Raw genomic sequence first — 14,341 nt, 5'->3', positions numbered from 1 at the left:
CCCATTGAAATAATGAAGTCTCACTGATGATTTATCTTATACTACAATAAAAATACTTGTCCAATGTTTTCTGATTTCCAAAGTATATCCAAGCTAGATGGTATCAATAACATTGAATACATGTAATTATTCATTTGTAGCTACTCAAAAAAAGACCCATGATATACCCTGAAAAATTGATTAGTTACAAAAAAAAACTTTATAATTTAAAATGTCAAAACTGAACTCATTTAATTCAGTAAAAAAAGTGTTTTGATTATATTATGAATTACAAACATACTTTTAATGAGAACATTTACAGATGCTAATTGACTTGATCCAAGTTCATTTTTTACAAAACAACTATAGATTCCAGAATCATATATACTTAAATTATATAATTTAATTATAAAACTTTTTGACTGTTCATTATATTCATAATTAAAGTACTGATTTATAATTTCAGTTTTTTCATTCATTCCAATTGTACGAAGCCAATGAATTGTTGGACGTGGTAGACCAGGTACTATTCAATAAATTTAAAGTTTTATAATAAGATGAATTGAGAAGAAAAAATAAAGGTAATATAACAATCTTAAATTATGTGTCCCCCCCTTTAAAAATTCTTAGAGATTTACTATTAATATGTACTGACAAAGTTCAGTTCAATTTTGAAGGTGAATACTTTCGTCAAATTGATGGGGTTGCTATGGATAGTCTGCTAGGACCATTATTAGCAGATGTGTTCATGGCACATGTTGAAAATTTGGTTGGTGACCGAATCGAAAACATGTCACTATAAGAGATATATGGACGATATCTTAGTTGTTTGTGAAAGAAATGAGGATATATCAGCTTCCCTTCCTAGATATACTTCTGAGTAGACGGGAAGATGGCTCAGTCAAGCGATCCATTTCTAGAAAACCAATGTGGACAGGCCAATACATTAGTTATTATAGTTATTGCCCTGTGCAATACAAACGTGGTTTGACAAGGTTCCTTTTCAACAGGCTTGATTGTATTCGTATAAATGACTCCATTGATGATGACGTTAAGTTGCTAAATAAAACATTAATGGAAAGTGACTATCCTTTGAAATTCATAAATAGATGGAAAGTCCATGGTACAGTGAGACCTACTGTAGCCTTAGTAGAAAAATGCCTGTCCACATCACCTTACCATTCAGAGGTGATTCAAATAGCCTTTTATTGAAACGAAGACTTAAATCAGTCATCAACAAAACGTATTGCGTAGCAAAGGTCATTATCAAAGAAAGAACAAGGTGCATGCTTCATCTAAAACCTAAAAGACATGAAAACGATTGTGTCACATCCCACTGTGTTTACCAATTTCAATGTGTGTGTAGTTACACATACATAGGGAGGAGCAATCGTGATCTTAAAATTAGGATGTGTGAACACGTACCAAAAATGGTTGAAGAAACAAATACAATCAGGTGACCCAATAAGAGCAGAGGATAAACATCCATCATCCTCTATTGCTAAACATATAATTGAAACAGGTCACAAGATTGATCTAAACTCAGCTTTTGTGGTATTGTATAAAAGTGTAAAAGGGCGTATACTAAGGTTTATTGAAACCTTAGCCATACGAAAATTCAAACCCCCTTTGTGTGTTCAAAAATAGTTTGTTCTAACCTTAAACCTACCCTGGTAATATTGACTTATTATCCAGAGTGATTAGGTTTCGAATTGTGTTCACATTATTATTATTATTATTACTCTTAGTATTATCCTTATCTCATCGTACCCTCCATTTCTAGTCCAGTTGACCTTTTATTTTTATATATAAATGCTCTTAACAAGTATATTTGTGATCAGATTGTTCGAAATGTATTGCGCTAATATATCACATAGTTCTGATAATCTTCGTCTTCTTATTACATTATCGAAAGGTAATATTGTAAATCTTTTTTACAAGTATACAAGTGTTCTACTTAAATTTCTACAAGTAAGTCTTTTGTCATTTCCGAATTGTTTTATTTTTATCATGATCGTTCATAAATAAAAAAGTAGTTCTTTGTTGAAGACATTCGATTATTCAATAATTTTTAATAGAGAATTTGGTCTTATTAAAGAAATTGTTCACATTCAGTTTATGATTTTGACGAAACGGCCGTAATCCCGTAATCCTGAAGGAACTGATGTTCCCTGACAGGACTCGATACGGTGACACACAGTTTCACAGTCAGAGACGTTACCACTGAGCTATCCGAGCCGCGAATTACCTCCTGTAGGATTCAAATGTGTTTACAATTGACTGATCACTAGGTGGTGATCAATGTCACATATGTCAGGTCCTTCTAAATGCAGATCGAATCCTATCGACCAATTTTCAGTTAGTAAAACGAGAGTATGTATATAAAACAAAAATAACAATTGGACAGAATACCTATTCTTATAGTGTTTTATCACTTAAATACAAAATAGCATCTCATGGGAGGTCTGATTTTTCATACTTAAATTTGTTGTCATGATATTATTGAAGAAATCCTATAGATTATATGCAAATCAATTAGTGGAAGTGAGTTTTCAACGTCATTTATTAGTTGTTGATATTTTTGTCACTATTGCACATTAATTCTTTCATTTCTGTTGATCAGTTTCCATAATTTATAAATCAAATATTACTTTTCTTTATCAATTATCCCCTCATTTTGTTCCTCTTACATACAAACATATACAGAATTGATTAGGAATCGAAATTTCAGATAACGTCTCATATTGATCTATCAATCCATAATGCAAGTTTAACTTATCTATAGATATCTGAGATATCAACAGTTACTATGTTTCTTTAAAGATGCATTAAATCTAATGATAGAGGTTATATATATATATATATATATATATATATAAAATTTCTATTCAAACATGTAGAATTAATTGAGTGTGGCATTATATATTTATATATAATAGATTAAAGTCTACGAAATTACTGTTAGCATACTTCTTAAACATAATTTATTTTAATATCAAAATGGGTATTTGTAGATATTATAGTAATTTTAATTGATTTGGGACTCCTGAGGATTCCCAAAATAGGATGAAACGGTCGTTCAGTGCTCTCAGGTTTTCCATGGTGATCTAGCTTTAATTGACTTATGATTTTAACTATTAAAATAATTTTTGTCATAATATAAGCTCAAAAAATATTACCTGAGGAATTTTCTTGACATCGTAATATAATATAATCTTCACCTTTATTATTAGTCGAATATACTACAGTTAAAGTAGGTTTTCCAGGAGAGTCTGAATTTTAATAAAAATTTCAAAAGAGATTCATATGTAAGATTTAGAGTAGATTTAAAGCATTTTTGGCCAAAAAAATAGTGATAAGAAGGCGAGACTATAATTTATGGACGAATCAATCAAGTATAAGATCACAGGTCTTGGATTTTGGCATGAAATTCATTCATCCATTTGGCTAAACAGAGTTTTGAAATTAAAGCTGATGCCATTTCGTGATGAAAACCCTAAATCTAGTTCCTCAGCTTAACCATCAACTGTAAATAATAACTCTAATTCCTCACAGTAAATCAATAACTCTCATTTGGTCCTGGTTATTAGGTGGACACTACCAAGGTCACTCGAGCGTCGCTCAGAGGTCGTCCATAGTATATAGTCTCATTTATAACTGTTTTTTAATCAATGGGGACAATATATTCTAAAGCTTTCTAAATCTGCTTATCAGGACCTGTATCGTGAACTCTTCAGTACTAAAGAAGTCACTGGAGGTTAACTTTATTAACCCTACTCTATAGCAACTTGTGTGACGTAGTAAAAGAAGAATAGCAATAAATGGTTTTGGGATTTCCCTTTTCCTTCTAACCAGATTCAACTGACTTAGTGGGCTAAACAGAAAGCTTACGAAATGCGAAGAAAACTGTATCTTTGAGTGAAATATTGAGTAACTAACACTAATAATATATTAATAGTTAGGGTATACGCATATCATACACAATTTTTCGAGGAAACAGAAGGTCACAGCGTCTCTTATAATTCACCTTTTCAAAGATCGCTGTGTTATTATTTATATAATCATTTCGAGTCATCGAGAAATTACAGGCAGTGATATAACTAACGAAATTCTTGACTCACAGTTTATGGTTAAATTAACTGCTGCAAATGATCTAGATCTTTGTTGCCAAATAGACCATACTTCACTGGAAGTTGATAAATTTTGAGATAACCATAGATCTTGTGGCATATAAATCTCAGCGTCTGCATGACAATAATATTGTCCTGAATGATGTGGATATGTATAAGGAATTTTCAAGACGGAACCATCTATTCGCTTAGATTGAAACCAATGTAAATTTGGTTGATCACGTATATTCGTTTGATCAGGAAATTTATTATAAGTCCAGTATATTGATGAAGCAACTGGATTTGCATCAACACGACAAGCTATTTCTAATGCTTCACCTTCATTAACAGTTACTTTTGGCTGAACATGAACAGTAGGAGGATCTAATTGACATAAATAAAAAGTGACTAATATGTGTCAAAAATTAATCTGAATTTTAAGATAAAACAAAGTATTTCCCTATATTCTACATCAGTATGATAGGTAGTTCGGTGTCTTGGAAAAAACCTTAGATACATAGTCAAATTGTAGTGAAGGAGAACACAGGTGAAGGCAATTGATTTGTGAATTAGGACATTGCAGAGTTACTTGATAAAATAGAAAAACCATACTATAATACCCAATTTGCAAAATGTTCAGTAATTGTCTCGGACTTCATCGTTCTTGCATTTCTATACCGATTGCTTTCTATTCCCGTTCCTCCTTTTTTGATCTTTACAATTTTCTGCTGCCAGACATTACATTCTTGACTCGCGTTATATACTACTTATGTCAGTATAAGTAGCACGCACCACAAAATCACAGAATTGGATTTCAGTTGGAATTAAATTAAAACACTCTTAATATGCAAAATCTCAGCTAATTCTGCATGTATCATTCAAGGTAGTAATTCGCTAAATAATTTGAAATTATTTCTAAAAATGTACATTTACTGAAATCAGCTGTTTTCCTAAAACAACTAATTGGAAATATTAATATGTTATGTAAGTAATTGCATTTAAAGCTTAACATCAAGGAGTAACTGTAGCTTGGCAGTAATTAGAAACCTAAAAGTAGTGAATAGTTGTTTTATCCAGGTAATTTTCAGAATTTTGATGAGAATTTGTGAACAGTACTGTTTGACTATACCAGGGGCAAGACAAATATCACATGTTCCAATGGAAGATGGTCAGGTGGAATCATGAAGTAACTAAAATTTATCAATACACACCATTGGATAGTACTTAAATAGTCTGAAAGCTAAGGATTTGCTGGAGCACTTGATGGTCTTAAGCTAGATTTGTCATGGATTCATGGAGGGGCAATGTTTAGTAGTCCCATGATAGGGTAACACAAGTGTTCAGTACTTACTTGCTTTGCCAGTCCTCGAAGTTGGGCGTCTACTAAATCTTTCTACCGGTTTAGCAACACTGTTGAAAACCTTCCAAAGGACTGATAGTGGTGTGACACCTCTGTAGTTGTCACATTTGCTCAGATCTTCATTCTTTGGTATGTTGATGGGTTGTCTTTTTTTCCAGTCCGTCTGTGGCACTTGTTCTTCCTCCCAAATATTCTTGAGTAGAACGTGGGACAATTTGCGACTGTTTCTCTGTGTGACTTCAGTGCTTCGATTGGTATGTTGTCAGGTCCTTCTGCTCTCCCACTGTTGATTTGTCTGATGGTCACAATTGATGTGTTTGATTGTTGGTGGAGTGACATGTATAGGAAGGTCTATGTTTGGTGCTTTGATGTTCAGTGGATTCAATGGAGCTGGCCTATTCAAGAGTTGCTCAAAGTGTTCTACCCATTTGCCTCTCTGTTCTTGAATCTCAGTGACTGACTTGCCTTCTTTGTATGTATGTATGCATCGTGATATACTATTCTAAAGAAAACGTGTTCATCTTTCTGCAAACCGCATTGTTTATTTTAAACTCAAATTTTATCCGATTTTAGAATAATAGGTTAGAAAATTAAACAGGAAGCTTTCACTTACATAATACATCAATCAGCAACTTTTGATTAGTTTCTCCGATTACATTAGAAGCTATACATTTGTATATTTTTGGCCCATTTCTGCTCACATAATGTGTATCAAGTAAAGAGTTATCTGAAGTTAGGAAAGAAAAAAAGATTATTCTAGCTGTTTAACTATACTGAACATGTTTGAAATGAATGTTTGATTCCAAAATAACGGGTTCTTAACTAAGTTCTATTACTGAAAAATACTTACTGATCAACAATAATGAAATATGGATTTTTGAAGTTCAATAAACATGGATCAGCACTGACTAATAACTTAATTCATATGTTCCTTTGTATACAGTAAAATAGAAATAACTAGAATTCACTGTATGAAGATTACAGTATACCAATAAATTAAAATCGGGTTGAATTTTTAATCACTTTATTTATTCTAAGTGAATTGATTTACTACAATCTTCACTAGGATTCTTCTAAACGAAGTGTTTTTATAGGTATCTTTAAAATGATAATAATCATAGACAATAAATGGTAATTTTTTGAACATTTCACAGTAAGATATCAGAAGTTATTATATATATATCTTATCATAGTATGGTGTATGTTAGTTATGTCGACAAATATAAGTAGTATGTGACATCAATCAGAAGTGGAATATCTGGCATCAGAAGGCTAAGAAGATCGAGTTGAAGAGAAAAGAAGGGAGAAAAGAAAGGAACTATGAACTGGAAGAATCATAAAGAATGTGAACAACAAATGATGGGAGATTTGCTAATGAAGTATTTAATGTATGATTCTCATATCTTGTGAATACATTCATATATTTAATTACTTATAAACAGATATAAAGTAGTAAAACATTTCAGATAGAAACTTGGGAGAATTTTCGATTATCTTCTGCTACATCACTTTTTCACTAAGAATATTTATTATTGAACTGATGAACCTTCATTAGTTAAAAGAGGTAAATGGCATTTTTACTATGTTCTGAAATAACATCTAATAGATTAGAAAGATGAAAATAAACGTTGTAAAAATACGAGATCATTCAAAGTCAAAGTATGATTGTATACATCTATTATTTACAATTACTTATAAATGTTTAATTATAACTGACAAGAGACTTAGCGATGTACATGGAATATTTGTCAGTCAGTCAGTCAGTAACAACGTAGAACTTCGTACGTACGTACATCAGTTTGAGTTGCCACACCACATTAACACAGAGATGCGGTTGTCGACTCAAATTCCGTAGTGGTAGATGTAGTAAGAGTATAAGCAGTAATCAGAAACATTAGGGCTTGGAGATTTTATATTTTTTCTAAGAAATTTATGATTAAATTGTTTAAGAAACATCAACTAATCGCCAGTAATCTTAATATTTTCAAAAACATTCTCGTTATAGGATTTCATAGTTATAGAAAATTGATTATTCTCACAGAAACAAAGTGAAACCAAGTTATATTTCTATATGGATACGGATATGAACCATTACGTATGGATTGTTCTCAACATACAATAAGTTTTGCTTATAGCCAAATGACCAAAGACCATCTTTTAAGTTTGATATTGCTTCAGAATCACAATACAAATTCTCTTAGTTTTTCTGATATTTAAAGTTTATCTCATTGGTGTACCAGTCACGTTTTTAAAAAATTTGCTTCAAGTGAGCAAACAGTCTCTTAATGTTCAAGCCTGATAAAATTCAAATAATGTAGTGTAGTAGCCTTACCCTTACACAAGCTTGCACATATTCAAATTAGTTAGGTCCTTGAAATAATCTACATGACAGATAGTGCTATTTTAGTCCGCAATAATTCACCAGTATTTTTGTGTATATCGTTATGTCTGTGAGAGTGTGTATGATAAAATGCATTTAACAACCTACTGATATATTTCTCCTATCAGGTTAACTAACAGTTGCTTAAGCTCTTAATGACTTATTTACATATACGGAAATACTTACTTGCCAAGTTGTATTCATTCGTCCATTTGTCTCTCTCATTCCTATACTTGTTAGTTGTACAGTTTCAGGTATTTGTTGCATTAAAGCGTTCCGGCTACTGCGTTTTGCACTTCGAAAATTATGTACTGCTGTGACTTGTAATTGACTGATATATGAATTATATGGATAATCACAAAGATGTTCTACACAAGTGAAAAATGTTTTCATCACTAACTGACATCAGATAGATAAAACACCGTAAAGCATCGAGAGTATAGATCAGTAATTTCGTAGTAGATATAAGTTCCTCAGAATCGCACATCAGTTATTCGTCAGGGAATGAAACTGAGAATTTCCGATGTCAAGCCCGTCACCTATAGATCGCTGAGTTGGATTCCGATGGTTCATCTTTTTAAAAATTAATTAGTTCACGACATTAACGAAAACGGTATCTAGCTTCACTGATGATGAGTACCTTATAATTAACATGGTTAAATATATCTCACTTTTTAAACATTTCTCGTTCTTACTATGCTAAGAAAAATATTTAAAACAATAACGTTTGCATAACGGAATAGAAAAATTTTACTTAATTTATTATTTATGATAGGAGAATTGTTTCTCATTACTTGAAACCACATTTTGATTTTCATCGACCCAATGAATTCGAGCTGCAGGATTTGCTTTAATCCTACATACTTGTTTAAATGAAGTAGTTTCTAGTACACGTATTGGATTAGATTCAAAAGGATATATGATTGGCACATCTAAAATAAAATGAATGAGAAATGAAAATTACAGAAGTGAATGTAAAACAAGTATGTGACTAAGATTCTGTTGATAAAAGTGTTGTGTTTAGAATGTTTCAACAGAATGATGTAGCTTTTGTATATAAAGTATAAACACGGTTATACAAACAAGTGATCAAGGACTATATATATATATATATATATATATATATATATATATATATATATATATATATATATATATATATATATATATTGTCTATTGTACATTACAGTCGCCGGATTTAAAAGCTTTCTTGTAAACATTCAAATAAAAATTACATGAGAAGAATTCGTGCATTTTTAAATTTACTTTGGAAATGTTAAGTTTTTAAAACAAAGAGCTATACACGTGAGGTTTATCTGCAGTTTCAACGTCTTTCACTATCGATACAACTAGAAAACTAGTTAGTAATCTGTAATTGACAATAGTAGACGAGTAAAATTGAATGATTTCTTGGTGAAATTGGTAACATAAACAAATACTACTTAAAATTGGTAGAAATCAGGTTAATTTAGGATAGTGATTTAAGTAATAAAAAATCTGATCAATCACAGATAATTTCTTTCAGTGAGTATAATAATAAAATTATTGACTAGCTATGAAGTGAAATGTAAGCGATGAATAAACTAAACTAGGTATTATATATTTAAATTCCTGTTAGGGATAGAATTATATAGATAGAAAGCATACAGTGTCATACCTAGATCTTGAGGAATTCCTGTTTTAATCATCAAAAATGTCATCAACTGAAAATCATACAGATTCTTTCTTAAGATTTCACTATTGAAATATTAATTTATAGTTATTAGCATTTTCTACTGATAAGCAATTTCAATGTTATAATAGATCTGTAATCAGTAGTTAATCACTAACACGCGTTTACTGTTTATACTACTTATCGATTAGTAGTACATTTCTGTTCGTTATTCATTACATTGCATACGTGTTAAGATACTAAATAGACGGTAAATGTCTACTACTTCCTAAATAAAATAAGAAAATTTCACATGAGCTTAAGTAAACTAGGCGAAGAATTATTCAGTTTTCATGATAATTATACCAAGTTGGATTCGACGAAACATTATTATTATTACTGTTAAGTGACTTGTTGGTCCAGGTTACAAGCAAATGAGGTAAACATATTCAGTAAATAAGATAAATGACAACAAATATTACTGACGGAATTGATAAATAAAAATGTTGTTTTCTCATTTTCAGGACAAATTAATTAACTATTTTCATCAGTATTCATTAATATAAAAAAAATTATATTTAAAATATTATTTTTAGAAAAAGAAAATACAAAACAAAAGCGCACACACACAACTAATTCTGGCTCAAATTTCTAATCAGTCTGTTTATATTATCTTGTCAAAATATTTGTCCTATTTACCTTGTAAAATAAATGTCTATACAATTGTTGATATGCGATAATTGATAGTATAATTATCTTCATTTATGGGTCATTTTATTGTGTTAAGTTCAATATTATCATAAACATAATAATAATAATAATAATAATAATAATAATAATAATAATAATAATTAGATTTTGACATGAAATAAGCCGAATATTATTCTACTCATATTATACTGATAGATTAACTGAGACAATGTTCTATACAGAATTCTATTCATTTAATAGACTGATGATGATATTGATAAGCAAAGATGGATAATGACTAGCAGTGAAATCCAGGACTCGCGTTTTGTTCTAATTGAGGCTCATCAGCTGTATGTACCTGAATCTCAGAGTTGATGTTCACTCTGGGACTCGAACCTAGTATCTTTCTCTTGAAACACCATCAGGTTATTCACTTAGCTACTGAGTCCTGATAGCTTGTGAATAATATCGTACAAATTTTGGAATATTAAACTAACTCGTTATTAACAATAGATGACAAGAGTCCTGTATTACAAAAAGAATGAAGTTGAATATGCTCAGAGCTGGATTTATATCTAGTAGTTTGAAAACAATACATTCTACGAGAAATCTATAGGTCATAAATTTGATTCTCTATGAACTGCACACAAATAAGAAGTTATAAACTAGAAAAGAACAGATGTTCAGGTCTCCATAATTCCTAGTGATTTACTTGGTGAAATATTAGTTTCCTATCAAAATTAACTTCAAAATATCATTAGCATTAAATAATAGTAATAATCAATGTACTAACAGTTCTGAGTGAAAGTTCTATTTTGTGTATTGACATTCACCAATTAAACATTTTTTGATAACCTCGAAAAATCTGATGTTTTCTGCAATATTCTGTTTATTCTGACTATAAATTCAGTTGTGATTCCATATAGTCAATGACATCAAGTAGTTAGAAGCTTTTAAAATATTATTCTCAGGATATATTTTAAAGCAAACTATACTTATAACCTTCTAATATAGAATATACATTAAAACTAGAAAATTAACTAATGTTTATATATAAAACTTTATATACAGATTAATGATTGTGATGTGTGTAACGCATGAACATCTAATAATGAATAATACACTGAAAACTATCAGATAAATTATTACAATAATTTTAAGAGAAAACTGATCATCTACTTCAATACTATTTGTAACGATCAAATTGTAGACAACCATTTATATTCATGAAACTTTGAATTAGATCGTTTGATAAGACACATAATCAGTTCATCTGATCAATTTTTATAGATCAAAAGTTATAAAAATTATCAGTCAGTCAGCTACAACGTAAGACCAGAAATATATATATATATATATATATATATATATATATATATACATCGGTCCAAGTTGCAACACCTCATTAACACAACAACATTAACACCAAATTCATAGAAGTAGTTACTTCAGTAGTAGTAATATACAAATGAAAGATTATGTATAAGGATTAGTTAGAAAGAAAGATATAAAGCAATTTTAATATCATAGATTAAGGGAAGACAGAGAGTGCATACACAGACGCCATTGTGGTCGATTCTGAGACATGCCACACAGTCTCCAATGATTAGTTACGATAGTCACGTAGACCCCAAACAAGTAGTCTGCATCTTCCAACATGGCTCAGACTAGAAGTTAGTGACTTTAATGGCTGATGCCAAAGTTTGGCTTGGCCGCCCCTTACTTCCTTCCAACTATCCACAACATTAGTCAGCATTTTGCATCCTACATTGTAGGATCAGATGAATGCAAATTCATTTGATAAGCTTTGATTAATTGATATACTCACTAGATTTTTCCATACAACCAATAAATTTAAAATGTAATTCATGAAGTGTTTGTCATATTTATAGATATCTATGAAAATAAGATGATGGTTGGAAGTAGTCAACAGGAAACCCTGAACCTAGGTTAATTGGCACTCGTCAGCAACGTCTACCTGTAATGTAGAGGGAATTGATTCTCCCTGAAAGGATTCGATTCTGTGCCATACAGTTTCACAGTCAGAGACGTTACCACTGAGCTATCCGAGCCGCGAATTACCTCCTGTAGGATTCAAATGTGTTTACAATTGACTGATCACTAGGTGGTGATCAATGTCACATATGTCAGGTCCTTCTAAATGCAGATCGAATCCTATCGACCAATTTTCAGTTAGTAAAACGAGAGTATGTATATAAAACAAAAATAACAATTGGACAGAATACCTATTCTTATAGTGTTTTATCACTTAAATACAAAATAGCATCTCATGGGAGGTCTGATTTTTCATACTTAAATTTGTTGTCATGATATTATTGAAGAAATCCTATAGATTATATGCAAATCAATTAGTGGAAGTGAGTTTTCAACGTCATTTATTAGTTGTTGATATTTTTGTCACTATTGCACATTAATTCTTTCATTTCTGTTGATCAGTTTCCATAATTTAAAAATCAAATATTACTTTTCTTTATCAATTATCCCCTCATTTTGTTCCTCTTACATACAAACATATACAGAATTGATTAGGAATCGAAATTTCAGATAACGTCTCATATTGATCTATCAATCCATAATGCAAGTTTAACTTATCTATAGATATCTGAGATATCAACAGTTACTATGTTTCTTTAAAGATGCATTAAATCTAATGATAGAGGTTATATATATATATATATATATATATATATATATATATATATATATATATATATATATATTATATAAATTTTATTCAAACATGTAGAATTAAGTGTAGCTTTAAATATATAGTTATACAATATATAGTCTTGTGGGCCAGGGTAATTATTCATTTATTTTTAGGAGAACCAGACACCATCCAGACTTTCGCGTGACAACCCAAACAGTACAGCTCAATCCCCGTTCGCAGAAGAAACAGACACCGTTTAGGCTTCAATGCTACAATCTGAATAGTACAGTAAATTATAGTACAGTATATATCCATTGTGGATGCGCACTGCTGAGGAGCCCCACGATATGACGAAACGATCGTTCAGTGCTTTCAGGTTTTCCATGGTGGTCTAGCTTCAACTGACTCATGATATTAACCATTAAATTACTATAAAATCCACAAAACTCATCTTATAATTGTATTGATCATAACAAATCATTGTATTATGATAATATTAGACATCGCATTAAATTCAATGATTTAGTTTACGACAAAACAATTATGTGGATATAAATTGTTGAATATCATATTTTCATGTATAAAGCATACAGTTTTGACAATATTTACATTTCACTTGGTAGATTTTTTTCATTTTTTTTTTACTAATCATACATTTTAGCATAAAGTGTATTCAGATATGAAGTATCTAGTAAAATTATGCTCAAAAAAAGACAGAAAACTATTTTTAAGCCAAGTGAATCAAATCAATAATTTTCTGGTTTGCGTTTTTTTAGCGAGTTAGTTTTCTACGGTATGGGGTCGCTAACCCCATGCCCAACCATCCTCCGTTATCCGGGCTTGGGACCGGTAGTAGCCCCCGGGGGGACTCCAGACGGGTTGGTAAAGTGAGAGCAGTATATTTACAACTGAAGAACATCTGGAACTCAAAACGACTCTCAACCAACACCGAAGTCAGAATTTTCAATACAAATGTCAAAACAGTACTACTGTATGGGGTGGAAACCTGCAGAACTACTAAAGCCATCATCCAGAAAATACAGGTGTTTACTAACAGTTGTCTACGCAAAATACTTCGGATCCGTTGGTCAGACACTATTAGCAACAATCTATTGTGGGAGAGAACAAACCAGATCACAGTGGAGGAAGAATTCAGGAAGAAGCGCTGGAAGTGGATAGGACACACATTGAGGAAAGCACCCAACTGCGTCACAAGACAAGCCCTCACATAGAATCCTGAAGGTCAAAGGAAAAGAGGAAGACGAAAGAACACATCACGCCGAGAAATGGAGATAGACATGAGAAAAATGAACAAGAATTGGATGGAACTAGAAAAGAAGGGCCAGAACGAAGTGGGTTGGAGAATGCTGGTCGGCGGCCTATGTTCCATTAGGAGTAACAGATGTATGTAAATAAAGTAAGTAAGAATCAAATCAGTTCAATTCAATAGTAATAAACTAGGTTCTAATTGTTTCTTTGCAAGTGTACCCATTCATGAACA

General features: G+C 31.2%; 1 protein-coding gene across 1 annotated transcript in view; it reads right to left on the bottom strand.

The window, feature by feature from the left end:
- The window catches only part of IGCM-1_3 (CD80-like C2-set immunoglobulin domain), a gene marked incomplete at both ends in the record, with an annotated part of 29,609 nt that overhangs the window by 7,413 nt on the left and 7,855 nt on the right, over positions 1 to 14,341 (bottom strand). The window contains 5 exons of the mRNA XM_051218588.1: positions 281 to 505; positions 3,159 to 3,251; positions 4,101 to 4,472; positions 6,062 to 6,175; positions 8,623 to 8,760. Coding sequence (XP_051075232.1) covers positions 281 to 505; positions 3,159 to 3,251; positions 4,101 to 4,472; positions 6,062 to 6,175; positions 8,623 to 8,760 — 942 coding nt within the window. The remainder of the gene's footprint in view (positions 1 to 280; positions 506 to 3,158; positions 3,252 to 4,100; positions 4,473 to 6,061; positions 6,176 to 8,622; positions 8,761 to 14,341) is intronic.

The sequence above is a fragment of the Schistosoma haematobium genome, chromosome 1 (genome assembly GCF_000699445.3).
Source record: "Schistosoma haematobium chromosome 1, whole genome shotgun sequence".
Classification (NCBI taxonomy): Eukaryota; Metazoa; Platyhelminthes; class Trematoda; order Strigeidida; family Schistosomatidae; genus Schistosoma; species Schistosoma haematobium.
The sequence above is the reverse complement of the archived record's forward strand: the minus strand, read 5'-3'. Positions and strand labels throughout refer to the sequence as shown.